The 27,731-nt window shown below is 51.2% G+C and overlaps 1 protein-coding gene and 1 long non-coding RNA gene across 2 annotated transcripts; one reads left to right on the forward strand and one right to left on the reverse strand.

Annotated features, from left to right (window-relative positions):
* Nucleotides 1-663: 663 nt before the first annotated feature.
* On the forward strand, nt 664-18,209 carry LOC130266199 (zinc finger protein 501-like). The gene is given in 4 exon segments (XM_056515568.1): nt 664-2,879; nt 6,589-6,661; nt 6,846-7,716; nt 17,566-18,209. Coding segments are annotated over 3 exon segments (1,329 nt in total). The 5' UTR covers nt 664-2,879; nt 6,589-6,639; the 3' UTR covers nt 18,002-18,209.
* On the reverse strand, nt 13,471-27,379 carry LOC130266201 (uncharacterized). The gene is made up of 6 exons (XR_008842752.1): nt 27,178-27,379; nt 24,975-25,040; nt 24,212-24,619; nt 21,827-23,359; nt 18,171-20,817; nt 13,471-13,936 (listed from the first exon to the last, which is right to left on the reverse strand). It is a non-coding gene; the product is annotated as an uncharacterized LOC130266201 (long non-coding RNA).
* Between the last annotated feature and the right edge of the window lie 352 nt (nt 27,380-27,731).

Here is a 27,731-nt window from a genome sequence, read left to right on the forward strand (position 1 = left end):
TCCTCCCAGGCTCCATTTCCCCGTTTCGGCCTCAGCGTGTCCGTGAGCTGCGGTGCGGCCAGAGGGGATCTACAGGGGATCTGTATGGGATATATAGGGGATCTATAGGGGTTCTGTCGGGGACCTGTAGGGGGTCTATAGAGATCTGTACGGCATCTATAGGGGTTCTTTAGGATCTATAGGGCATCTCTAGGGGCTCTCTAGGGGATCTGTTGGGACTCGGTGGGCATTACGGCCCTGGGTGCTTTCTGGGCGTCTGCAAAGGGGATTTCGGGGATTTGGGGGTCCCAAAAGTGCGTCTGGGAGGTCTGTAGAGGATTGGGGGCGAGGCGGGGCTGAATGTCTCTATAGAGGATTTGGGTTTGTCTATAGGGGATTTGGGGGCTCTGGGGGATCCCTAAAGGGGTTCTGGGAAGGCTGTAGGAGATCTGTAGGAGATCTATAGGGGCCTGAGGGCGCTTTATGGCATTGGGATGTTTTTGGGGGTTTGCAAAAGGGATTTGGGGGTTTTGCAGGGTCCTTAAAGGGGTCTGAGATGTCTGTAGAGGATCTGTAAGGGACTGAGGGGCCTGAGGGTCTCTGTATGTGATTTGGGGGGCGCTGGAAGGTCCCTAAAGTGGGTCTGGGGGGTCCGTAGGTGATCTTAGCAGATCTATAGGGAACTGGTGGAACCTGTACAAGATCCTGGAGGGTCTGGGAGGGGTCTCAGGGTCTCTAGAGGGGAAATTTGGGGTTCTTAAAGGGAATTTCTAGAAAATTTGGGCTTTATCTAGGGAATTCTTGGGGTCCCAATAGGGAATTTTGGGGTTCCTTTTGAGAATTTTTGGGAATCTTGGGATCCCCATAATGAAATGTTGGGGGAATTAAAGGGAATTCTGTACTATTGGTGGGGATTTTGGGACTATACTGAGAATTTTGAGAATTATGGGGTCTCCACCAGGAATTATTTTTTTAATTTTGTGTCCAAACTTTGGAATTTTTTGGTTAGTATTGTGAACTTTTGCAATGTTGGGGGCCTCAAATGCAATTTTGGAGGATGCCATAGGGAATTTTTGGGGTCCGTATAAAAATGCTTGGGCCCAAACATGGGAAGTTTGGGTTCTCTAGAGGAAATTTTTGGGATCTCCTTAGGGAAGATTTGGGAATTCAGGGTCCAGTGTGGGACTTGGGGAAGAGGGAATTTTGGGTGCTGAAATATGGCAATGAGCAGCTGGCATGAAGGCTGTGAGACCCAGGGCTCTGATTTTATGGTGATTTTGGCTGCAGTGGGGGTGTTTCAGGGGATTTGGACTTGTCTGTAGGGGATCTGGGAGGCTCTGGGACGTCTAAAGGGAGCCTATGGGGATTCTCTAGCAGACTGGTGTGGCTTTGTGGCCCTGGGAGTTTTCTGGGAGTCTGCAGAAAGGATCTGAGGGCTCTGCAGGATCCATAAAGGGAGTCTGGGAGGTCTTTAGGAGCTCGATAGGGGATCTGTAGGGGACTAGGGAGGTCTGAGGGTCTCTATAGAGCATTTGGGCTTGTCTGTAGGGGATTTGGGGGGCTCTGGGTGGTCCCTAATGTGGTCTGGGACATTTGTAGGGGATCCATAGGGGCCTGGCAGACTCTATAGAGAGACCAGGTGGATCTCAGAGTCTCTAGAGGAGAATTTTGTGTTTCTTAAAGGGAATTTCTGGGAATTTTGAGCTCTCTCCAGGGAATTCTTATGCTCCCTCTAGGGAATTTTGTGGTTCCAATAGAAAATTTTTGGGAATGGTCCTTAAAGGGATTTGGGGGTCTCTTGGGAATTTTGTGGTCCCCATAAGGAAATTATGGGGTAATTAAAGGGAATTTCATAGTGTTTGTATGGGATTTTGGCACCTATATTGAGAATTTTAAGAATTATGGGGTCTACACTGGGAAGTTTTTTTAAATTTATATCCAGACATGGGAACTTTTAGGTCTCTATTGGGAATTTTTGCAATGTTGGGGTCCGCAAATGGAATTTTGGGGGATGCCATAGAGAATTTTTGGGGTCTCTACAGGCAAACTTGGGTCCAAACATGGGAAGTTTGGTTTCTCTACAGGAAATTTTTGACATCTCCTTAGAGAATATTTGGGAATTCAGAGTCCAAATGTGTGACTTGGGTGAGAGGGAATTTTGGGTTCTGAAATATAGCAGAGAGCAGCTGGCATGAAGGCTGTGAGACCCAGGGCTCTGATTTTAGGGTGATTTTGGCTCCCTTGCAGGGATTCAGGCCAGTTTGGGTGAGTTTAGGTCCATTTGGGTGATTTTAGCAAAAACCGGACACTTTCAGGGTTGATTTTCCAGCCATCGGGGAGATTGAAGGGTGATTTGGGCCAGTTGTGTGGATTTTTAATCAGTTTGGGAAATTTTAGACCCCTTGGTTAGATTTTAAGGCTATTTGGCTGATTTTAGACCAAACCATGTGAGGATACACGGTGGATTTATGGGCCTTTGTCTGTGTTTAAGCTAAACCTGATCAACTTTAGGATGAATTTTAGGCCACTTTGGACAATGTTAGGGCCATACAGATGATATTAGACCCCTTTGTGTAGATTTGAGGCACCTTTGGTTGATGTTAGGCCAAACCTTGTGGATTTAGGATGCACTTGATGCCTTTTATTGGTGATTTTAGGCCAAACCGGATCCTTTTGGGACCGTGGGGCGCCTTGGCCCCGCCCCTTTTCCCTCACAATTCCCGCCCTTCCCTTGACCCATCCCCTCCCAGTTCGCGGTTCCGAACGGGGCAGGAGGAGGAGGGAGGGAGGAAGAGGCGGAGCGGCAGCAGAAGCAGGAGGGGACAAGAAGCGATTCGACCCTGAGCACGGAGCTGCCTGAACTCGCAGCGCCCCCGGGACCATCGCCCCCCATCCCGCAGGTGCCCGGGGAGGGGGAGCTCGCCCCAAATATCCCGGGGGTGTCCCTGGCTTTGGGGATTTTTGGGGGGATGTTTGGATGTTGCCGGGCTCCAGAGGCGTAGATGGCCCTCGGGGGACATCGGGGAGTCCCCGGGAGGTGTTTTTGGGGGTCCCGGTGTGTGCGGGCAGAGCCCCGTTGTGGGGCGGGGGGATGCGGGTCCCCCCGCGGTGGGGGTTGGGCTTCCCGGGCCGGGCCCTGCGAGCTCTGCCGGGGCCACGTGGGGAGCGCGCGGGAGCGGCGGGATCGGCGGGGGGACAGCGGTTTTGGGGAGCCCCGGGAGAGGCGCGGCTTCCCTGAGCGGGAGCGCAGACACAGGAGAGCCCCAGAAGGGCAAAGCGGGGAGCCCGAGAGGGGGGGACCCCTGGCATTGCCGGGACCCCGGCGGGGGGGGGTGCTGGGGCTGGAGGGGTGGCATGGCCGGGAAAGGGCTTCGGGGCTCCCGGTGCCGCCAGTGGCTGCTTCCAGCATGAGCCCAGTTGCTCCCCGCGTGTGCTTCCAGTTTCCTCGGCACTCCCAGCATGAGCCCGGGCACTCCCAGCCGTTCCCTGTTATGATGGAATTTAACCCCAGCACGGTCCCAGTTGCTCTCAGTTCCTCCCAAGGTCACTGAAACTGAGAGAAAAATCCAAAAACCTCCAACAACAATTTTAAATTTAGGAAATCAAAGTGTTACTTTATTATCTGTGCAGGATGTTGAGCCCATGATGTAGCACAGAAATCTTCCCATCCACACATAACCCGTGTGTGCAGAGAGAATCATTCCATGACACTCCGTTTTTAGGAGATTTTTCAGGTCTTTTATCCAGTCAGTCCCTATAGAAATGAACTGGGGCGGTCAGTGTTCATTGGTCTCAAGTTGCAAACACTCAATTCCTAGTTTTTGGTCTCCTTCTGGATTTGATTTCTCCCCTTCTGATGTTAATTGGATCTTCATTCCCTGATTTTATCAGTCTTTTCAGTGGAGATGTCTGCAGCTGTGCCAGAGGCAGAGTCTGGGGTACATGTAGTGGTCACTGATATTCTGTTAATGGCTGCTGATGGCCCTTGAGCATTCCAGCTGCTCCCAGTGTGTTGATGTGTTGAGTTCATCCGACCCCACCTGGTGCAGCAATGCCCTGCAAAGAAAATTAAAAGGTTTTTAGGGAAAAGGCAAACAAAATCTCTTGATTAAAATCACAGAAAAATTTTTAAACGGATACGTTTTCCAACATCACTTTGGTCCAGTGTGTTCCCAGTTCTCCCAGCTGCCCCTAGCACTTTCCCAGTCACTCCTAGTACTATCCCACTATGAGTCCAGTATGATGCCAGTCTGCCAGCAGGGCCCCAGTTACTCACACTTGCCCCCAGTTGCCCCAGCATGGTCCCAGTTTTCCTCCCAGCACATTCCGAGTCACTCACTGTTAGCTCCCAGTTACCAGCTTTACAGTCTCAGACACTCCCAGTATATCCCAGTTGCCCTGAACAATCTCATAGTCATTCCCAGGCACTCCCAGTTGCCTCAGCATGGTTCACTTGTCCCCATTTTTATCCCAGTTGTCCCTGGAATATTCCCAGTGCCTCTCAGCATTGTTTTGGTTTTTTTTTTGGATGGGGAGAGGAATGTTTTGAGAATGCAGAACTCCAAAACTGATCTCAGTCACTCCCAGTCATTCCCTATTATGATGCAACTTCTGCCTTGCACATTCACAGTTGCTGCCAGTTCCTCCCATTTTCATCCAGTGTGTTACAAGCTCTCCCAGTCGCCCCCAGTATAGTCCCAATCTCTCCCAGTATGAGGCCATGGCCCCCAAGTATTCCCTGTCAATGCCAGTATGACCCCAGTAGCCTCCAGTATAATCCCTGTGACTCCCTGTCTCTCCCAGTATATCCCAGTCACCCCCAGCGTGCTGCCAGTCACTCTCATTTCTTCCCACTTGCTTTCAGCATGATTCCAGTTGTTGACTGCCACTTCCAGTCCATCCCAGTATGATTCCAGTCACTGTCAGTGTGATCCCAGTCTCACTCAGCATGGACCCAGCTGCTCTCCCTGTGATCCCAGGATGATCCCAGTTGCTGCCAGCATTGTTCCAGTTGTTCCCGGTTCCTCCCAGGATGATACCTAGAATAGCCCCAGTCTCTCTCAGCATTGTCCCACTATCTCCCAGTTGCCCCAGAGTGGTTCCATTCCCCCCAGTATGGTTACAGACACTCTCATTATATCCCAGTTTCCCCAGTAATGTTCCAGTTTTTTCAAAATGATCTCAGTGTTTCCCTGTTACTCCCATTTGTCTCCAGCCCAATCCCAGTTTCCGTCAGTGTCCCATACTCCCAGTCACTCCCAGTATGATCCTTGTTCTGGCCTCAGTCCCCTCAGCATGGTTCCAGTACCTTTCAGTTGATCCCAGTAACTCCCAATGTATCCACATTTTACTCTCACTATGGGCTTACTAGCTCCCAGTAACCTCCAGCCAGGTTCCATTCTGACCCTCTGTAATTTGAATGGCTCCAAAGATGATCCCAGTAGGACCTTTAGTCACTCCCAGTATGGTTCCAATCCTTCCCAGTATGATCCGTTGCACCCAGTCACCCCCAGTATGGTTCCAGTCATCTCCAGTATGATTCCAGTCACTCCCAGTGTGGGCCCACTTGTTCCCAGTGCATCCCACTATGGTTTCAGGCATGACCACCCCTTCTCCATTATTTCCAACCCGGTAGCAGTGTGATCCTAGTCATTCTCAGGTATTCCCAGTATTATTCTGGTCCCTCCCAGTATGATCCCAGCCTTTTTCAGTAGGATCCTGGTATGAATGTGACATGGGCACAGCTGCTCCCATTACACTTGCCCCCAGTTGCCCCAGCATGGTCCCAGTTTTCCCCCAGCACATTCCCAGTCACTCATAGTTGCGTCCCAGTCACCACCCCTATGGTCTCAGACACTCCCAGTATATCCCAGTTGCCTTGAACAATCTCATAGTCATTTCCAGGCACTCCCACTTAGCTCAGCGTGGTTCACTTGACCCCAGTTTTATCCCAGTTGCCCCCAGACTAGTCCCAGTGCCTCTCACAATGGTGTCTTTACTTTTTTGTAGCGCAGGGTAATGTTTGGAGAATACATAACTCCAGTGTAGAGTAGAAAATGCCCCTTGGGGGGACACTGGGAGGTCCCAGTGGCAGCTGCCGGCAGAGGCAGCCTGGAGGAGCAGAGCCCTGTGTCCCCCAGGACCCCAAAATGGGGAGCCCAGAGAGGGGGGAGCGCCGCCATTGGCGGGACCCTCAACAGCCTGGAGAGGGGCAGGGGGGACTCCTTGGACCCCCAGCACCCCAAAGCAGAGAATAAGGGGAGAAGGGACCCCAGGACCCCAAAATCCCCAGCATCCCTAAATGGGGAGACAAAAGAGGAGGGAGCTTTTTGGATTGTTGGGACTCCTAGCAGCCTGGGGAGGGCGGGGACCGAGTAGATGGGGGACCCCCAATACAAGGATGATCCCCAGCAGCTGGGACGGGGGGGGCCCCCGAATGCCAAAGGAGTGGGACCATTCCGAGGAACTCCTGGGAGGCATTTTCAGGGCTGAATGTTGGTGTTTGGGAGGTTTTGATGGTTCCCAGATGCTCAGGGACTTCTAGAGATGGACTTGGGCATGAGAAACCCTGAACACAATGTGCTCATCCCTTGTTTTTCCCCAAACCAGGATTTTCCAGCCCTTGGCCCACGGGAGGCAGAGGCTGCGAGGAAGAGGAAGATGGCCCAGGAGCCCCAGGCAGGTGAGGAGGAAGTCAGTGCCCCTTTCCCCCTCTGTCCTGCTCCATCTCCCAGCCCAGCACGGCCCCGGCTGCAGGACACCCCCGTGCTGATGCCGTCTTGCCGGGGTTGCCCTGGGGGGATCTCCTTCCCCTTCCCTCTGGCACGGAGGCAAATCCCATCCTCTCCTTGTCCTTCCTCGCCCAGACAAGGAGCTGAGCACGGACACCAGAGAGGACAAATCCCCACGGCACAACCTGGTGGAAGAGGCCGTTTGCAGCAGCTCGACGCAGGAATCCAACGGGGAGGAAAAGCCGCGGAGATCCCGCACCAGGAGGGGCTGCAAACGCAGATCTCGGGTATCTGAGGAGGAAAGACCCAGCCTGGGCCGGGCAGGCGGCCAGAGATGGAGCCAGAGCTCGGACCTGGTGGTCCATGAGCAGCTTTGTGATGGGGAAAAGCCCCAGAAGTGCTTGGAGTGTGGGATGAGCTTCAGATGGAGGTCCCTCCTGATCTGCCACCTGAGGATCCACACTGGGGAGAGGCCCTACGAGTGTGGGGAGTGTGGGAAGAGGTTTCACTCCAGCAGCAATCTCCTCAAGCACCAGCGCACGCACACAGACGAGAAGCCCTTCCGCTGCCCTGACTGCAGGAAGGGATTCAGGGATAACTCCCACCTGATCTCCCACCGGCGCATCCACACCGGGGAAAAGCCCCACGAGTGTGAAGAGTGTGGGAAGAGCTTCAAATGGATCTCAAACCTGATCCGCCATCAAATGATCCACAGTGGGGAGAGGCCCTACGAGTGTCCTAAATGTGGGAAGAACTTTACCACCAGCTCCAAGCTACTCCAGCACTATCAGACACACACAGGGGAGAGGCCCTACGAGTGTCCTGACTGTGGGAAGGGCTTCAGGCAAAACTGCCACCTTATCATCCACCGGCGCATCCACACCGGGGAGAGGCCCTACGAGTGTGACGAGTGTGGGAAGAGCTTCTCCCACAGAGCAGCCTTGACCAAACACCAACGGAGGCACCATTGAGGGAAGCCCTGCGAGTGCCCCGAGTGCGGGAAGAGGTTTGTGCGCTGCTCCAACTCCATCCCCCACTGCAGAAGCCACGTTGGGCATAGCCCTGTTGACCCACATTCCCTGGGATCCCTGTTGGCTAGAGACCTGCCTGGCTTTCCTTTTATTTAGCCTTCCTTTTTCTTTCTTCTCCATCTCTTTGTGCTCCAAAAGCCAAGAGGGATCGATCTGTCACCTCAAAACCTCCCAAATCCAATAAAAACACCTCAATTTTGACTCAAAAGGATCAATCGAACTTCAAGGTTCCTTGTTCTCTCCTCAAAACAACTCAATCCCACGTGAATCTTACTGGATTCCAGAGCTGCCAGGGTGAGAAGGTGTTGGAAAGAGATTGGGAGATGCGGGATCCAAATTTGGAGCAGTGAGGTCAGGATTGTGTGGGGGCTGGCTGGGTATAAATAGTAAATTTGATAGTCAGTAGTAAATAAAACTTTGACAATTCCTGATTTCTGTCCCATTCTCTTTCAGTCATTTCTAGGTCTGTTTTCAGTGGCACCTTCTCAGCTGATTGTGTTTGTGTCCTCCTTTCTCTCCTGCCTCTCTCTGCCTGCTCTGTTTCTCTCTCAGGGTCTCCCTTGACCCAGGGCAGCTCACACCAAAGACCCTGCCCTGATTTAATTCCCAGTGCAGGAGCTGCAACAGCCATGGGTGAAGTTCTGAGGGCTGGCAGTGAAATGTCCCTGTAAGATCTTGCTGCACTTGGCTTCTGGCCCTTCTGAAGAGCTTTGCCTTCAAGGGCAGGAACATCTTTTCCTGCCTGGGTACTGGAATTCCAGAGCCATGCAGGACCATGCAGGCTGGGATCATGGGGGCTGGGATGACATGGACTGGGATCCTCCAGACTGGGACTGCACAGGCTGGGACCAGATGGATCAGGGCCATGCAGACTGGGATTGTACAAACTGGGATCACATGGATTGGGATTGTATAAACTGGGATCACAGCGATTAGGATTGTACAAACTGGGATGACATGGACTGGGATTGTACAAACTGGTATCACATGGACAGGATGGCTGCACCGGAATGATGCGAACCGAGACGGTCCCGCCCCACCTAGCCTTCCCTCCCAGTCTTGCCCAGTTCCGTGTGGGGACACAGCCAGTGGATGCGGAGGTCCCGAAGCACTCTCGGTGTCAGACTCCATCCTGGTCTGGTCTCCGTTTCAGTTTGGAGCAGTCCTGAAGATCTTCTGGTGCCAATTCCTGTCCTGGTCTGAATTTCAATCACAGAGCCACCCTGACCTTGCTCTCAGTCTTGGTCATATGCTGGTTCCAGCCTCGTTGCCAGTGCTGGTTCTGGTTTCAGTCCAAGTGGGGGTGCCTGTGCCAGTGTTGATCCTGGTGTGCTCCCAGTGCCAATGTCAGTCTCGGGCCCGGTCCTGGAATATTGCCAGTCTCAATTCTGCTGCTGCTGATGCTCTCAGTCTTAATTCTAGAGGTCTCCCTGTGCCAGTGCTGATCCCGGTCCCAGAGCAGTCCTGGAGCGCTCCCAGTGCTGGTCCCACTGTCCATCATGGTCTCAGTCTTGGTCCCAGTGCTAACCTGGGATGGTTTCGGTCTCAGTCCGAGTCCCAGTGCCAGTCTTGAAGAGGTGCCACTCTCAGTTCTGGTGTTAGATCTGGTCCCAGTCCTGATATCCATCCTGGTTCTGATGCTGGTCTCGGTGCCGGTCCCAGGGAATTTTATCAACAAATAAGAGAGACAGGGACTACTGACTCATGATCAGACTCCAAATGTATTGTGAGCTACATTTGCTTATACACCATTTTTAGAAAGGGCTACATTCATTCAGTTAAACATCACCCAAACAAACTTTACATTTCTCCTTATTTAGTTCAATCTTCCTTCCTGTCACCAGTCTTGATCCAATCTTCTTTTAATCGTCAAAGCTCTGTTTGTTCTTGCCAGGACGTCCTGGTTATGAAACTGCAAATGCCAATTAAATCCACAGCACTCTCTGTCTCAGATTCCACAGTGCTGGTCTCAGTCTGGGTCCGAGAGCAGTGCCAGTCTTGGTGCCGGTACCGGTTCTGTTTTCAGTCTTGGACTCAAAGTTGGTCTTGGTCTCAGTTTTAGAGCGGTCCCTGTCCCAGCGCTGGTACTGGTGCCAGTGTTGTTCCCAGAGTGTTACTAGTGCCAATCTCAGTCTCAGTTCTGGTGCCGGTGCCAGTCTTTGTGCTGGTTCCAGAGCAGTCCTGGAGCTCTCCTGGTGCCCGTCCCAGTGTTGGTGCTGGTCTCAGTCTTGGTCCCAGTGCAAATTCTGGGCCTGGTTTCAGTCTCAGTCTCTGTCCCAGTCTCAGTTCCAGTTCTGGAGTGGTGCTGGTCTCAGTTCTGGTGTTGATTCTGTTCCTAGTCTTGGTCTCTGTAATGAATGGGCCAGGAGACCAGTTCCTTTTTCAAGGCCTTTATTGAAAATCAGCTCTGGCTGGGGCCCGAGGAGTCATGCACAGCGCTGCTGCTCCCAATGCTGGATGAGGAGGAGTTCAGCTTTGCTGTGCAGCAGAGCCAGGGCTTCCCTCTTTGGGAGAGTCCCTGGGGAGACATTTGGTGGCTCTTGGTCTAGGGGTGTCATGGCGGCCGAGTGCTGTTCACGTCATGGTGACAAGGGGAAAAAGCTCTGGTTGGTGATTTCACTTCTTCACTGTTTTCTCAACCTGGGAGTATCATTTTTTAGTATCAGATGTTATACTGGCTGGTTGTTTTTAGGGGTTTTTAGCATAGAATGCTATCCCATGAGCACTTGCTGTCGTGCCATTTTGGAGGGGGCAGTGGAGGTGGGTGTGGATCCAAGAGTAGATACTGGGACGGGGGAAGGGACAAACAGCTGGGAGCATTAACAATTTACAAAGGCATAAAACATTAACAATAAAGAGTCAACACAAATATCAATTATAGTCTGGGCAGGCATACATCAACAGCACCAATTGCTGGGTAGACACCTTGTAGGGAAAAACTTGCATTTGGGGATTTATTCCCCACAGTGTCTGTCTCCATTCTGATTTCGATCTCATTCTTGGAGCTGTTTCTTGTTCCGGGGCTGCTCTCGGTCTTGGCCCAAAGTTTTTAGGCGTGTTTTGCTGGTTTTATTCCAAACTGGGCAGCTTTAGGCTGGATTTTACGCCAATTTTGGACAATGTTAGGCCAATTTGTGTGGTTTTAGACCCTTTTGTGGAGATTTGGTGTCGCTTTGGTTTATTTTACGTGAAACCTGGTGGATTTAGGCTGCATTTGAGGGGCTTTTGAGTGGTTTTAAGCCGAACCAGGTTAGTTTTTGGACTAAGACGCCCTTTGGCCCTGCTCCTTTCCCCTCACAGTTCCCACCCTTTTCTGACCCAGTCCCTTTCCCCTCGGTTTCTTCCCATTTATTAGCTGCGCCCATTTCTATTCACAGCTCCTGTCAATCATTATCTCCTCCCCCTTCATTCCAGTCTAGCCCTTGTTTTTGCCCCGCCCCATTCCCCTTTAAGCCCCGCCCATCTCCTGGCCAGTTCTCTCTGAGCATGCTCAGAACAACCGTTAGTGCCTCCTGTGCGCCGCCATCTTTGCTCCTGGTCCCTCCGTCCGGCTCCAGCGTGTCCAATAGCTGCGGTGGGGCTGGGGAGGGATCTATAGGGGATCTATAGGGGATCTACAGGAGGTCTGCAGGGGACTGGGGGGGTGTCTCTGCAGAGGATTTGGGCTTGTCCATAGGGGATTTGGGGGGCTCTGGGGGTCCCTAAAGGCGCTCTGGGAGGTCCATAGGGGATCCACAGGGGCCTGGCAGATCCTATAGAGATTCCAGGGGGGAGTCTCAGGGTCTCTAGAGGGGAATTTTGTGTTTCTTAAAGGGAATTTCTGGGAATTTTGGGCTCTTTCCAGGGAATTCTTAAGAGTCTCTCTAGGGAATTCTGTGGTTCCTTTTCAGAATTTTTGAAAATTTTGGGGTCCTTATAGGGAATTTGGAGGTCTCTTGGGTATTTCAGGGCCCCATAAGGAGATGTTGAGGTAAATAAAGAGTATTTTGTAGTGTTTGTAAGGATTTTTGGGGCCTATATCGAGAATTTTGAGAACTATGAGGTCTACAGCAGGAATTTTTTTTTGACATTGTGTCCAAAAATGGGAATTTCTATGTCTCTATTGGGAATTTTTGCAGTGTTGGTGTCTTCAAATGGAAATTTGGAGGATCCCATAGAGAATTTTTGAGACTTTGGGGTCTCATTAAACAAACTTGAGTCCAAGCATGGAAGTTTAGGTTCTCTAGAGGAAATTTTTGAGATCTCCTTAGAGAATATTGAGAAATTCAGGATCCAAATGTGAGAATTGCCGGGGAGAGCGGGTGAGTTTGGGTGCCAAAATATGGCAGTGAGCAGCTGGCATGAAGCGCATGAGACCCAGGGCTCTGATTTTATGGTGATTTTGGCTCCCTTGGGGGGTTTCAGGCCACTGTGGAGGTGTTTAGGTCCATTTCAGTGATTTTAGGAAAAACGAGGTGGTTCTAATGTGATTTTAGGCCCAGTTTTGTGATTTTTGGCAAAGGCAGGCACTTTCAGGGTGGATTTTACACACATTTGGGAGATTTAAAGGTGATTATAGACAACTTGGTGTCGGTTTTCAACCACTTTTCACAGTTTGAGACACTTTGGTTAGATTTCAAACCCGTTTGGCTGATTCAGGCCAAAGCTGATGGGTTTTAGGCTGGATTTTAGGCCTCTTTTGGACAATATTAGGCACATTTGGATGATTTTACAGCCCTTGGTGTGGATTTGAGGCACCTTTGGTTGATTATAGGCCAAACCTTGTGGATTTAGGATGCATTTGTTGCCTTTTATTGGTGATTTTTGGGCAAATCGAATTGTTTTAGGACCTTTGACCCCGCCCCTTTCCCCTCACAGTTCCCGCCCTTCCCTTGACCCATCCCCTCCCAGTTCGGGGTTCCGAACGGGGCAGGAGGAGGAGGGATGGAGGAAGAGGCGGAGCCGCAGCAGAAGCAGGAGGGGGCAAGGAAGGATTCGAGCGCCATCCCGGAGCTGCCTGAACTCGCAGCCCCCCGGGACCATCGCCCCCCATCCCGCAGGTGCCCGGGGAGGGGGAGCTCGCCCCAAATATCCCGGGGGGTTCCCTGGGTTTGGGGATTTTTTTGGGGGTATGTTTGGATGTGGCCGGGCTCCAGAGGCGCAGATGGCCCTCGGGGGACATCGGGGGGTCCCCGGGAGGTGTTTTTGTGGGTCCCGGTGGGTACGGGCAGAGCCCCGTTGTGGGGCGGGGGGATGCGGGTCCCCCCGCGGTGGGGGTTGGGCTTCCCGGGCCGGGCCCTGCGAGCTCTGCCGGGGCCACGTGGGGAGCGCGCGGGAGCGGCGGGATCGGCGGGGGGACAGCGGTTTTGGGGAGCCCCGGGAGAGGCGCGGCTTCCCTGAGCGGGAGCGCAGACACAGGAGAGCCCCAGAAGGGCAAAGCGGGGAGCCCGAGAGGGGGGGACCCCTGGCATTGCCGGGACCCCGGCGGGGGGGGGGGTGCTGGTGCTGGAGGGGCGGCATGGCCGGGAAAGGGCTTCGGGGCTCCCGGTGCCGCCAGTGGCTGCTCCCAGCATGAGCCCAGTTGCTCCCCGCGTGTGCTTCCAGTTTCCTCGGCACTCCCAGCATGAGCCCGGGCACTCCCAGCCATTCCCTGTTATGATGGAATTTCGCCCAGCACGGTCCCAGTTGCTCCCATTTCCTCCCAAAGTCACCGAAACTGAGAGAAAAACAAAAATATCAGTCAACATCATAAAATTTAGAAAGTTTAGGCGTTGTTTTATTATCTGGGCAGGATGTTGTGGCCAGGATGTAGCACAGAAACCTCATCCACACAGAACCCGTTTGTGCAGAGAGAATCATTCCATGACACTCCGTTTTAAGGAGATTTTCCAGATATTTTATGGAGTCAGTACCCATAGAAATGAATTGGGTTGGTGTTCTTTGGTCTCAAGTTTCAAATATTCAATTCCTAATATTTGCTCTCCTTTTGGATTCCTATTTCTCCCCTTCTGATGTTAATTAGATCTTCCTTCCCAGATTTTATCAGTCGTTTCAGAGGAGATGTCTGCAGCCATGCCAGAGGCAGAATCTGAGGTGGATGTTCCTTGGAGGCCACTGATGTTCTGTTAATGGCCGTTGATGGCCTTTGAGCATTCCAGCTGCTCCCAGTGTGTTGATGTGTTGAGTTTATCCGATCCCACCCGGTGCAGCAATGCCCTGCAAAGAAAATTAGAAGTTTTTTAGGGAAAAGGCTACCAAAGCCTCTTCATTAAAATTACAGAAAAATTTTATAGGGATACATTTTCCAACCCCAGTATGATCCAGTGTGTTCCCAGTTCTCCCAGCTGCCCCTAGCACTGTCCAATCACTCCCAGTACAGTCCCAGTCCCGTCTTTGCCAGCAGGACCCCGGTCAATCACACTTTCCTCCAGTTGACCCAGCATGGTCCATTTTCCCCCCAGTACCATCCCAGTTACTCCCAGTCAGGTCCCAGTCACTATCTCTATGGTCTCAGACATTCCCAATATATCCCAGTTTCCCTGAACAATCTCGTAGTCATTCCCAGGAACTCCCAATTACCTCAGCATGGTTTCCTTGCCCCCAGTTTTATCCCTGTTTCCTCTGGAATAATTCCATGCCACTCTGCATTGTTTTGCGGGTTTTTTTTGATGGGGAGGAAAGATTTGGAGAATGCAGTACTCCAAATCTGATCCCAGTCACTCCCAGTCTCCCTATTATGATGTAGCTTCCCCCTTTCACGTTCTCACTTGCTCCCAGTTCCTCCCATGTTCATACAAGATTTTTCCAGTTTTCCCAGTCTTCCCAGTATAGTCCCCGTAAATCGCAATATGAGTTCATTGTCCGCAGTTGCTCCCTGTCAATGCCAGTATGACCCCAGTAGCCTCCAGTATAATCCCTGTGACTCCCTGTCTCTCCCAGTATATCCCAGTCACCCCCAGCGTGCTGCCAGTCACTCTCACTTCTTCCCAAATTTTTTCAGCATGATTCCAGTTGTTCACAGCCACTCCCAGTCCATTCCAGTATGATTCCAGTCAGTGTCAGTGTGATCCAAGTCTCACCCAGCATGGACCCAGCTGCTCTCCATGATCCCAGGATGATCCCAGTTGCTGCCAGCATCGTTCCAGTTGTTCCCAGTTCCTCCCAGGATGATACCTAGAACAGCTCCAGTCCCTCTCAGCATTGTCCAACTATTTCCCAGTTGCCCCCAGTGTGATTCCAGTCCCCCCAGTAAGGTTACAGACACTCTCATTATATCCCAGTTTCCCCAGTAAGGTTCCAGTTAGCTCAGAATGATGCCAGTCTTTCCCAGTTATTCCCAGTTGTCTCCACCCTGATCCCAGTTTCTGTCAGTGTCCTATACTCCCAGTTGCTCCCAGTATGATAACTGTTATGGTCTCAGGACCCTCAGCATGGTTCCAGTCCCTTACAGTGGATCCCTGTAGCTCCCAATGTGCCCATTTTCCTCCCAACATTGGCTCAGGAGCTCCCAGTAAGCCTCAGCCCCAGTCACTGTAATCCCAGTGGCTCCCAGGATGATCCCAGTAGGACCCATAGTCACTCCCAGTATTATTCCAGTAATCTCCAGTATGACGCCAGTCATTCCCAGATCCTCCCAGTAATATTCCAGTCATGCCCAGAGTGACCCCCAGTCATTCCCAGAGTGCTGAAATTTTACCCAGTCACTCCCAGTATGATTCCAGTTGTGACCAGCCCTTCTCTATCATTCCCAGACTGATTGCAGTGTGATCCCAGTCATTCTCAGATATTCCCAGTACTATTCCAGTCACTCCCAGTACAATCCCAGCCATTTCCAGTAGGATCCCAGTTTGACTCTGACATGGGCACAGCTACTCCCATTATCATCCAGTGTGGTTCCAGTTGCTTCCATTTCCCCTCAATGTGATTTCAGTCTCTCCCAGTGCATCCCAGTTGCCACCACCATGTTCCCAGTCCCTCCTAGCTGTCCTCAGCTGCTTCCAGACTGATCCCAGTTTCTCACAGCCTCTCCCAGTCACCCTCAATGCAGTCCCAGTTGCTGCCATTATGATCCAGTATGATCCCAGTATTTCTGAGCATGGTTTCAGGTGCTCCCTATTCCTCCCAGTGTGATCCCAGTTGCCCCCAGTTGCCCCTAGCACAGTCCCAGTCACTCCATAGATGATCCCAGTCCCTTTCAGCATGCTTCCAGTCATGCCCAGTTCCCCCAGTATAGACTAGTAGCTCCCACTGACTCCCCAGTAGCCTTCAGCATGGACACAACTGTTCCCACTACGGTTCCAGTCCCCTCAGTACGGTTACAGACACTTTATTATATTACTTCTCCCAGCTGCCCCTAGCGCAGTCCCAGTCACTCCCAGTACTATCCCAGTATGAGTCCAGTATAATGCCAGTCTTTGCCAGCAGGGCCCCAGTCACTCGCACTTGCCCCCAGTTGCCCCAGCATGGTCCCAGTTTTACCCCCAGCACATTCCCAGTCACTCCTAGTTACATCCCAGTCACCACCCCTATGGTCTCAGACACTCCCAGTATATCCCAGTTGCCCTGAACAATCTCATAGTCATTTCCAGGTACTCGCAGTTTCGTCAGCGTGGTTCACCTGCCCCCAGTTTAATCCCAATTGCCCCCGCAACAGTCCCAGTGCCTCTCAGCATAGTTTGTTTATTTTCTTAAGGGACATGCAATGTTTGGAGAATGCAGAACTCCAAATCTGAGAAGAAAATGCCCCTTGGGGGGGACACTGGGGGGTTTTGTTGGCGGATGCCGGCAGAGGCAGCCTGGAGGAGCAGAGCCCTGTGTCCCCCAGGAGCCCAAAGTGGGGAGCCCAGAGAGGGGGGAGCGCCGCCATTGGCGGGACCCTCAACAGCCTGGAGAGGGGCAGGGGGGACTCCTTGGACCCCCAGCACCCCAAAGAAGGGAATAAGGGGAGAAGAGATCCCGGGTCCCAGAATCCCCCAGCATCTCTAAATGGGGAGAGGGAAGAGGGGGGAGCTTTTTGGATTGCTGGGACTCCCAGCAGCCTGGGGAGGGCGTGCACCGAGTAGATGGGAGACCCCCAATAGAAGCGTGACCCCCAGCAGCTGGGACAGGGAGGAACCCCAAACACTAAAGGGGAGGGACCATTCCTAGGAACTCCTGGGAGGCATTTTCAGGGCTGAATGTTGGTGTTTGGGAGGTTTTGATGGAGCCCAGATCCCCAAAGACTTCTAGAGATGGACTTGGGCAGGAGGAACCCCTAACACAACGCGCTCATCCCTTGTTTTTCCCCAAACCAGGATTTCCCATTCCCAAGCCATGGCTCAATGGAGGAGGAGGAGGCTGCGAGGAAGAGGAAGATGGCCCAGGAGCCCCAGGCAGGTGAGGAGGAAGTCAGTGCCCCTTTCCCCCTCTGTCCTGCTCCATCTCCCAGCCCAGCACGGCCCCGGCTGCAGGACACCCCCGTGCTGATGCCGTCTTGCCGGGGTTGCCCTGGGGGGATCTCCTTCCCCTTCCCTCTGGCACGGAGGCAAATCCCATCCTCTCCTTGTCCTTCCTCGCCCAGACAAGGAGCTGAGCACAGAGAGCAGGGAGGACAAATCCCCGCAGCAGAACCTGGTGGAAGAGGCCGTTTGCAGCGGCTCCACGGCGCAGGAATCCAACGGGGAGGAAAAGCCGCGGAGATCCCGCACCAGGAGGGGCTGCAAACGCAGATCGCAGGGATCTGAGGAGGAAAGACCCAGCCTGGGCCGGGCAGGCGGCCAGAGATGGAGCCAGAGCTCGGACCTGGTGGTCCATGAGCAGCTTCTTGATGGGGAGAAGCCCCAGAAGTGCTTGGAGTGTGGGATGAGCTTCAGATGGAGGTACCTCCTGATCTACCACCAGAGGATCCACACTGGGGAGAGGCCATACGAGTGTGGGGAGTGTGGGAAGAGGTTTCACACCAGCTCCAGTTTCCTCAGGCACCAGTGCATGCATACAGATGAGAAGCCCTTCCACTGCCCTGACTGCGGGAAGGGATTCAGACAAAACTCCCACCTGATCTCCCACCGGCGCATCCACACATGGGAAAAGCCCCACGAGTGTGATGAGTGTGGGATGAGCTTCAGATGGAGCTCCAACCTGATCAGGCACCAGATGATCCACACTGAGGAGAGGCCCTACAAGTGTGAGGTGTGTGGGAAGGGCTTCATGGAGCGAGGCAAGCTCATCCTTCACCAAAGTATTCACACAGGGGAGAGGTCCTACGAGTGTGACGAATGTGGGAAGAGCTCTTCCCACAACTGAACCTTGGGAAGACACCAATGGAGGCACCAGTAAGGGAAGCCCTGTGAGTGCCCCGAGTGCGGGAAGAGCTTCATGCAGTGGTCCAACTCCATCCCCCACTGCAGGAGCCACGTTGGGCAGAGGCCTGGTGACCCACATTCCCTGGGATCCATGTTGAGTAGGCACTTACCTGGTTATCCTTTTGTGTTGGCCTTCCGTTTCTCTCTCTTCTCCATCTCTTTGTTCTCCAAACGCCAAGAGGGATCGATCTGTCACCTCAAAACCTCTCAAATCCCACTGAAAACACCTCAATTTTAACTTCAAAGGGATCAATCCAACTTCAAGGTTCCTTGTTCCCTCCTCAAAACAACTCAATACCACACGTACCTTACCGGATTCCAGAGCCTCCAGGGTGAGAAGGGGTTGGAAGGAGATTGGGAGAAGTGGGATCCAAATTTGGAGCAGTGGGATCGGGATTGTGTGGGGCTGGCTGGGTAGGATGGATTTGATAATAAAACTTTGACAATTGCTGATTCCTGTCCCATTCTCTTTCAGTCAGTTCCAGTTCTATTTTCAGTGGCACCTTCTCAGTGGTTGTCTTTGTGGCCTCCTTCCTCTCCTGCCTCTCTCTGCCTGCTCTGTTTCTCTCTCAGGGTCTCCCTTGACCCAGGGCAGCTCCCACCAAAGACCCTGCCCTGATTCATTTCCCAGTGCTGGAGCTGCAACAACCATGGGTGAAGTTCTGAAGGCAGGCAGTGAAATTTCCTTGTAAGATCTTGCTGCGTTTGGCTTTTGGCCCCTTCTGAAGAGCTTTTCCTTGAAGGGCAAGAACATCTTTTCCTGGCTGGGAACTGGAATTCCAGAGCCTGGCAGTGTGAGTCATGCAGGACCGTGCAGACTGGGATCATGGGGGTTGGTATGACATGGACTGGGATCCTCCAGACTGGGACTGCACAGGCTGGGAGCAGATGGATCAGGGCCATGCAGACTGGGATTGTACCAACTGGGATCACACGGACTGGAATTGTACAAACTGGGACCATATGGACTGGAATGGCTGCAGCAGAATGATGCAAACCTGAGGCGGTCCCGCCCTACCCAGGGTTTCCTCCCAGTCTTGCCCAGTCCTCTGTGGGGGCGCAGCCAAAACTCCCCACAGTGAACAAGCGCTCCTGGTTTCGGTCTCCATCCTGGTCCTGGTGTCAGGCTCAGTTTGGAGCAGTCCTGGAGCACTTCTAGATCTGATTACAGACCCGGTCTGAATCTTGATCCTTGAGTTGTTCTGGTCTTGGTCTCATTCTCGGTCTTATAGCGATGCCAGTCTCGGTGCCAGTGCTGTTTCTGGTTTCAGTCTCAGTCTTGGTTTTGGAATGGTTTCAGTCCCAGTGGTGGTGTTGGTGCCAGTGTTGATCCCAGAGTGCTCCCAGTGCCAATGTCAGTCTCAGGCCCGGTTCTGGAGTGGTGCCAGTCTCAGTTCTGGTGCTGTGCCGCTCTCAGTCTTAGTTCCGGAGGTCTCCCTGTGCCGGTGCCAGTCCCAGAGCAGTCCTGGAGCATTCCCAGTGCTGATCCCAGTGTCCGTCGTTGTCTCAGTCTTGGTCCCAGTGCCAGTCTGGGGACAGTTTCTGTCTCAGTCCGAGTCCCTGTGCCCGTCTTGAAGAGGTGCCACTCTCAGTTCCACTGTTGGTTCTGGTCCCAGTCCTGATATCCATCCTGGTTCTGATGCTGGTCTCGGTGCCGGTCCCAGGGAATTTTGTCAACGACTGAGAGACAGGGACTACTGACTCATGATCAGTATCCAAATTTATTGTGAGCTACATTTACTTATACACCAATTTTTGGAAGGCAGTCATTTTTTACTACATTCATTGGCTTAAACATCACCCAGACAAACTTTACATTTCTCCTTATTTAGATCAATCTTCTTTCCTTTTGCCTTCTTTTAATCATCAAAGCTCTGTTTGTTCTTGCCAGGGCGTCCCGGTTATCAAACTGCAAATGCCAATTAAATCCACAGCACTCTCTGTCTCAGCTTCCACAGTGCTGGTCTCAGTCTGGATCCAGTGCCAGTCTTGGTGCTGGTGCTGGTTCTGTTTTCAGTCTTGGACTCACGGTCTTTGTGGAAACCCAGAGAGATTTTCCCAAGTAAGGAATGCAGCCCATGTTCTGTTCCCTGAGTTAACCCTGTGCCAGTCCTCTGGCCTGGCCCCTCCCTTGTGCTACCCCCATGTCATCTAATAATTGGTCCCTGATGCTCTCCCCACCCTAATTATCCCATGTATTAAACCTGGACCCTCACGAAAGTCCCGCCCTTTGTTCACCGAACCCTGGATCGATGCGTGTCTGGAGTAAATATCTCTGTAAAACCCTGCAAAGGTCTTTCCTGTTGATTTACCCCAGGTAACATCTTAGATGCAAGAAGTCTTGGTCTCGGTTTTAGAGCGGTCCCAGTCCCAGTGCTGGTACTGGTGCTGGTGTTGGTCCAAGAGTGCTCCCAGTGCCAATCTCAGTCTCAGTCTGGGAGTGGTGCCAGTTTGGGTTTTTGTACCGGTGCATCTTGGTCCTGGTTCTGGTGCTGCTCTCAGTCTCAGTCCTGGAGTTCTCCCAGTGCCAGTTCCAGAGCAGTCCTGGAACTCTCCTGGTGCCCGTCCCAGTGCTGATCTCAGTCTTGGTCCTAGTGCCAGTTCTGGGACTGGTTTCAGTCTCAGTCTTGGTCTCAGTCCTAGTCTGTTCCAGTTCTGGAGTGGTGCTAGTCTGAATTCTAGTGTTGGTTCTGTTCCCAGTCTTGGTCTCAGTCTCCATTCTGGTGCTGGTGGTGGTTCTGGTGCCTGTCTCTGTCTCTGTCACAAAGATTTTAGGCCCGTTTGGGTGATTTTATACCAAACTGGGCAGTTTTAGGCTGGATTTTAGGCCCGTTTTGGACAATGTTAGGCAAATTAGGATGATTTTAGATTGTGATTGTGTGTATTTGAGGTCCCTTTAGCTGATTTCAGATTAAATCTGGCAGATTTAGGCTCTTAGATTTGAGGGGCTTTTGGGTGACTTTAGGCCTAAGCAGGCCCTTTTCAGAACTGCATGGCGCTTTGGCCCCGCCCCTTTCCCCTCACAGTTCACGCCCCTCCCTTGACTCCCAGAATTCCCCAAATTCCCAAAATATTCCCCAAAGTCCCCAAATCCCAACAGAAAATACAAAAACTGTTTAAAAAGGGAACAAAAATTCTAAAAAGTCCTTAAAAATTCCCCCAAAACTCTCCCCAAAAAATCTCATAAAAATCGCCCAAAAAATTGCAGAAGTTCCCTGATCCCCCAGAATTCCCAAAATATTTCCCAAAGCCCCCAAATCCCAACAGAAAATGCAAAAACTGTAACAAAAAAGGATAATAAAAATCCAAAAATTTTCTTTAAAAATGTCCAAAATATCCCCCCCAAAAAATTAAAAAAATATTTTCAAAATTTCCCTGGTCCCCCACAATTCCCAAAATTCCCAAAGTATTCCCCAAGGCCCCCAAATCTCAACTGAAAATTCAAAAAATGTAACAAAAAATTCGCAAAAAACTCCAAAAATCCCCCCTAAAAATCCCCCCAAAAAATCTAAAAAAAATCCCCCTAAAAATTAAAAAAAAAATTCCCAGGGATCCCTCAACCTCCAAGAATTCCCAAAATTCCCAAAATATTCCCAAAGCTCCCAAATCCTTACTGAAACTGCAAAAATTTAACAAAAAACAAAAAAAAATTCTAAAAATTCTCCCAAAACTTCCCAAACCCCCCCCCCAAAAAAAATTCCCAAGGATCCTCTGATCTCCTAGAATTCTCAAAATTCCCAAAATATTCCCCGAAGTCCCAACATACCTGTTGCCTACAAGCTCAGGCTAGTGCGACCTGGTTAGGATCGGGACCATGGCGCACTTACTACCTTACCGGACAAATCGCACATCACACCAATATGATGAATGGCGAAATGCGGTTTATTTCCTGTGGGCACCTGCTTATATAACCGCGACGTACCCACGTGACTTCTTTTACAGTTACGTAACTTAGCAACTCAACGGAGAGGGAGGGGCCCTGCCTCCTCGTACATCCCGAGATCTTCCGTACGGTTGTGGCTAACTGCATTTCCCCCCTCTCCATGAACAATTAACTTTAACTTATACAAACACAACAACTGCAACTTGAAAAAACAACTTGTTAACAACATGCAAATAAACTAAATTGTTAGTAAATGAAACAAACTTTGTGGTTAGTTTAAGTTAGCTGCCTTTGCTGCAAAAGCAAAATATCAATTTGACCAGGGACCTTGTCCTAGTTTGGACAAACTTAGGGGAAAAAACCCCCAGAAGAGCTCCCCAGGGAATAAACCCCCAATTCTTTATCCCACTGGACTTAAGAAAAAAATATTTCACTCAGGGGGAAAAGTGGAAAAAACCTATTTATTAACACATACAAGAGAAACACTTCACAGATCCAGAAGACAAAAAAAAATTTTCACCGAGAGAGAGACGTGGACGATTCGATCTTCACTAGAAGGACGAGACACTTCTCTGGCCGGTGTCCAGAGGCAGGCCGCAGGGTTCCTCCAGAGCTGGTGCTGATCCTCGGGAGGTGAGGGCGGGGGAAGGGAGAGGGAGAGAGAGAGAAAGGAAAAAAAAAACAGCCGGAATAGCCAGCAAGCCTTAAACAGCAGCGAGCTAAACCAAATAATTCAAGCAATATAAAGCCAAAAAATCAAGCAAAAAAACAGCTAACTAACAAACCAGGCAACGAACTACTACCACAGCAGCGATAGCCACAAGCAGCAGCAGCCAGAGCCAAGCGAGCAGCCCCGGCGGCCCCTCCCCCGGGAGCAGACAGCTTCATGGCCAAGGGGGGCAGGGTGAGGAGCCAGTCAAAACATCAACCCAGGACAGACCTTTAGATTTTAGATTTAAGTAAAAATTTTTAAACATGTTAGTGAACAAATGCTCTTCCAACTGAGCTATTTCAGCTTAAAACGAGCTTTAACAAACTGGGTTAACTTATTAAGGATGCAGGGACCAAATATAAGCATAAGAACAATGGTAACAACTGGTCGTAGGAGCAGGAGATCCAGTCTGCATCTGTTCTGTAGCAGGACTTTCACAAGTGAGTTGAGGGAACATTCGAGGTCAGAGATGGACTTTTGGATTTTAAGCAAGTTCTTTTCCACAGTTATCTGTAGCTGGCTCAGGCCTTGGTTCTGTGTCACTAGCGCTGACGCGCCTGTTGCTGTACCCGTAGCTCCTAGGCCCAACAGCAGTGTGAGGCTGATGGCTGTAATTAGTTCTCGTTTTTGACGCAGAGGATTCCTCTCGAATTGGTGAAGAATTTCTTCATCAGTATAGTACAGGATTCTGGGAATGACAGTAACTTGGACACAGAAATTGTTAACTTCATCAAAATGTTTAACAGAAATACAAGGGTAACACCTGTAAGCGGCATAGATTTTAGTGGGTGCTTTTTGGTGGGGCTCCGCCATCTGGCTTTTCGGTGGGCAGTGGCAACGCTTGCCTTACTCTGCCTTTTTTCTAGGGGGTTCTTTGCCATATAAGGAAACGTGTGATGGCTCGCTCTCTGATTGGCCTCCGGTCCCCCCTCCCAGTTAGAGGCCACACCCCCCTCCCCTTGGTCTGGGCTGCGCACGTCTGTGGCGGGAATCGGCCGTTGGCCCCGCCCCTCCTGCTCCCCTTCGGCGCCATTTTGTGGGGCATAGGGTGGTGGTCTTATTTTTATTTCATCTTTATTGAAATCAATGGCGCCATCATCGGGGAATAGGGAGCTATCGCGCTGGGAAAGTGGGTTTGGGTTAGTACTCGGAGCGGGGCTCAGGGTTGGAGATAGGGATCGTGATGGGGAAAGGTTGTTAGTGTCCGACCGCGAATCTTCAATTGCAAAACTGTCACCAGCAACGGTTTGAGTCGCGGCTCCCACGCCCAGTTTCGGAACGGCTCTTAAACATTGCTGGGCTGCCTTCCACATTTCTTGCTCTTCTAGAGCCTTTGTCAATGCTTGTTTAACTCTGCCCCAACTTTTTAAACATTTACTGGAGCCGGTGGCAATAACGTCATCAGCAAGAGCAGTCGTGCACCTGCCCCAACATTCTGAATGTAAAACGTCCACAGGACGATCGATAGCATTTAACATTAACAACTGCCTAATAGCAGTATTAAAATCACTAACTTTACAACGAATCCCCCACTGTCCGTGGATCTCTTCAATTACCTTCCCGAGCGTTTCCATCTCGGCAGTACTGGGAGCGTCCTCCCCACCGGGGTGAGCCAGCTGCCTCGGTCGTCCCGTCTGCCAGCGTGCTTCCCGTCGCCCGCCGCTCAGACCCGTGTGCCGGGGAGCAGACCGGGTTTCGGTGCCGCTATGTTGCCTAAGGGCTCAGGCTAGTGCGACCTGGTTAGGATTGGGACCATGGCGCACTTACTACCTTACCGGACAAATCGCACATCACACCAATATGATGAATGGCGAAATGCGGTTTATTTCCTGTGGGCACCTGCTTATATAACTGCGACGTACCCACGTGACTTCTTTTACAGTTACGTAACTTAGCAACTCAACGGAGAGGGAGGGGCCCTGCCTCCTCGTACATCCCGAGATCTTCCGTACGGTTGTGGCTAACTGCACATACCAACAGAAGAAAGCAAAAAATGCAACAAAAAGTGAATTAAAAATTCTAAAATCCCCTAAAAAATCTGAAAAAAATCTCCCAAAATTCCAAAAAAATCAAAAAAGCGATGAAAATTAAAAAAAAAAAAATCACAAAAAACCTTCAATCCTTCAGAATTCCCAAAATTCCCAAAATATTCCCCAAAGCCCCCAAATCCACACTGAAAATGCAAAAAATGTAACAAGAAATGTGCAGAAATACTAAAAATTCCTCCAAAAAATCCTAAAAAAAATTCCCAAAAAATTCCCAAGGATCCCTCAACCTCCCAGAATTCCCAGATTTCCTGCAATTCCCAGAATTGCTCACACTTGCTCTCCATGAAGTGGTGCAGCAGGCAGCACTTGCCGATCACCAGGAACTTGAAGAGGAAATCTGGGAAAAAATTCCCTAAATTCTCAAGTTTGGAACCAAAATTCCCAAAAATTCCTTCCAGAGACGCCAAAATTCCAAAAAATCCCCTCCTGAGACACAAAAATTCCCAAAAATACCCTCCAGAGATCCCAAAATTCCGAAAAATTCCTTCCAGAGACACCAAAACTCCCTAAATTCTCAAGTTTGGATCCAAAATTCCCAAAAAATTCCTGCCACAGATCCCAAAATTCCCTTTAAAGATCCCAGAATCTGAAAGTTTGGACCCAAAATTCCCAAAAATTCTCCCAAGAGATCCCAAAATTTCCATGTTTGGACCCCAAATTCTCAAAATGTCCCTCATTTGGACCCAAAAGTCTCAAAAATCCCCTCCAGAGACACCAAAATCCCCTTTAAAGATTTCAAAATTCGCAAGTTTGGACCCAAAATTCCCAAAATTTCCCTCATTTGGACCCAAAATTCCCAAAAATCCCTTCCAGAAATCCCAAAATTCCCCCTTTAAAGACCCCAAAATTCTCAAGTTTAGACCCAAAATTTCTCTCATTTGGATCAAAATTCCCCCTAAAATCCCCTTTAGAGACCCCAAAAATCCCAAAATTCCAAAGTCTGGACACAACATCTCTGGAGATCCCAAAATTCCCAAAAACCTTACACAGAGACCCTAAAATTCCCAAAATTGGACCCAAATTCCCAAAATTTCCCAAATTTGGACCCCAAATTCCCCAAAATCCCCTTTAGAGACTCCAAAATTCCCCAAAATCCCCCCTAGAGATCCCAAAATTCCCAAGTTCAGACCCAAACCACCCCCAAATTCCCAACACAGTCCCAAAATTTCTCCAAAGAATCCCAAAATTCCCCCACTCAGTCCCCAAATTCATGAAAAATCCCAAGAGAGACACCAAAATTCCCAAAAAATCCACATGGATACCCCAAAATTTCCCTGTGGGGACTCCAAAAATTCCCTTTAAGGACCCCAAAATTCCCAACAGAACCTCAGAATTCCCAAATTTTCCCTTTAAGAACCCCAAAAGTCCCTCTAAATTCCCCAAAATTCCCAAATTTGGACCAAAATTCCACCAAATTCCCTATGGGAACCCCAAAATTCCCCTACAGAGACCCTGAGACCCCCCACCCCCCCCCCCCCCAGAGCACCCTGGACCCTCTATAGGCTCCCCCAGACCTCCCAAAATCCCCTATAGACCCCCAGACCCACTTTAGGGATCCCCAGATCCCCCCATACCCCTGTAGAACCCCTATAGACCCCTAAAGCCCCCCCCAAATCCCCTGTAGGGACCCCCAGACCCCCTATAGAGACCCCCAGACCTCCCCCATCCCCTACAGACCCCCCCCCAAATCCCCTATGGAGCCTCCCAGAAATCTCCTATAGAGAACTCCAGACCCCCCAAATCCCCTGCAGACCCCCCCAGATCCCCTATAGCGCCCCCAAATCCCCTATAGACCCTTCCAATCCCATTAATCCCCTCCCCAAATCCCCTATAGAGATCACCTATAGCCCCCCATAAATCCCCTATAGGGACCCCCCAGACCGACCAAACCACTATAAACCCCTCTAGACCCACCAAAAACACCTATAGGCCCCTCCAAATCCCCTCTAGATCCCCTCCAATCCTATACAGAGACTTCCAGACCCCCCAGATCCCCTATAGACTCCCCAATCCTATACAGAGACATCCAGACCCCCCAGATCCAGTATAGACCACTCCCGATCCCCTACAGACCCCCCCAAATCCCCTATAGCTGCCCCCAAATCCCACACAGATCTACCCTCCAAACCCCTGCAGATCCCCTATAACAACCCCAAACCCCTGCAGATCCCCTATAAAAACCCCAAACCCCTGTAGATCCCCTACAGCCCCTTTTAAACCTCCTATAGGCACCCCCGACGCCTAACCCCCCCCATACATCTATACATCCCCTATAGATCCCCTAAACATCCCAGATCGCATCCCCAAAACCCCAAAAGGCACCCCTCAAACACCCCGCAAACCGCCCTAAACCCCCTATAGAGACACCCCAGAACCATCTCAGGCCCGTAACCCACCCCCCCAGCCCCCTATAGATCCCCTACAAGTCCCCTACAAATCCCCTACAGATCCCCTACAGATCCCCCCAGCCCCACCGTAGGTCTCGGACATGCTGAAACCGGGCTGGCAGACAGGCAGCAAAGATGGCGGCGCCCGCTGAGGCTACATCCAAATGTTCTGCGCATGCGCGGGGGTGAACGCGCCATGAGATGGGCGGGGCTTGGAGAAGGAAAGGGGGCGAGACCAATGAATGGAAGGGGCGGGGTCAGAGAAAGGGCGGGAACTGTGAGGGGAAGGGGCGGGGCCAAAGCGCCGCGCGGTCCTGAAAGGTCCCAGTTTGGTTTAAAATCACCGAAAAGTGCCTCAAATGCAGCCTAAATCCACCAGGTTTGGTCTAAAATCACAGAAAAGCGCCTCAAATGCAGCCTAAGTCCACCAGGTTTGGTCTAAAATCACAGAAAAGCGCCTCGAATGCAGCCTAAACCCAGACGGCACCGACACCGGAACTACGCTAGGACCGGGACAAGGAGCACTCCGGGACTGAGACTGGTACCGGCACCGACACCGGCACTGGCACCGCTCCGAGACCGACACTGAGACCGGCAGCGGCATCGGGACTGCTCTAGGACCGGGAGCAGGAGCACTCCGG

The sequence above is a fragment of the Oenanthe melanoleuca genome, unplaced genomic scaffold (genome assembly GCF_029582105.1).
Source record: "Oenanthe melanoleuca isolate GR-GAL-2019-014 unplaced genomic scaffold, OMel1.0 S001, whole genome shotgun sequence".
Lineage (NCBI taxonomy): Eukaryota > Metazoa > Chordata > Aves > Passeriformes > Muscicapidae > Oenanthe > Oenanthe melanoleuca.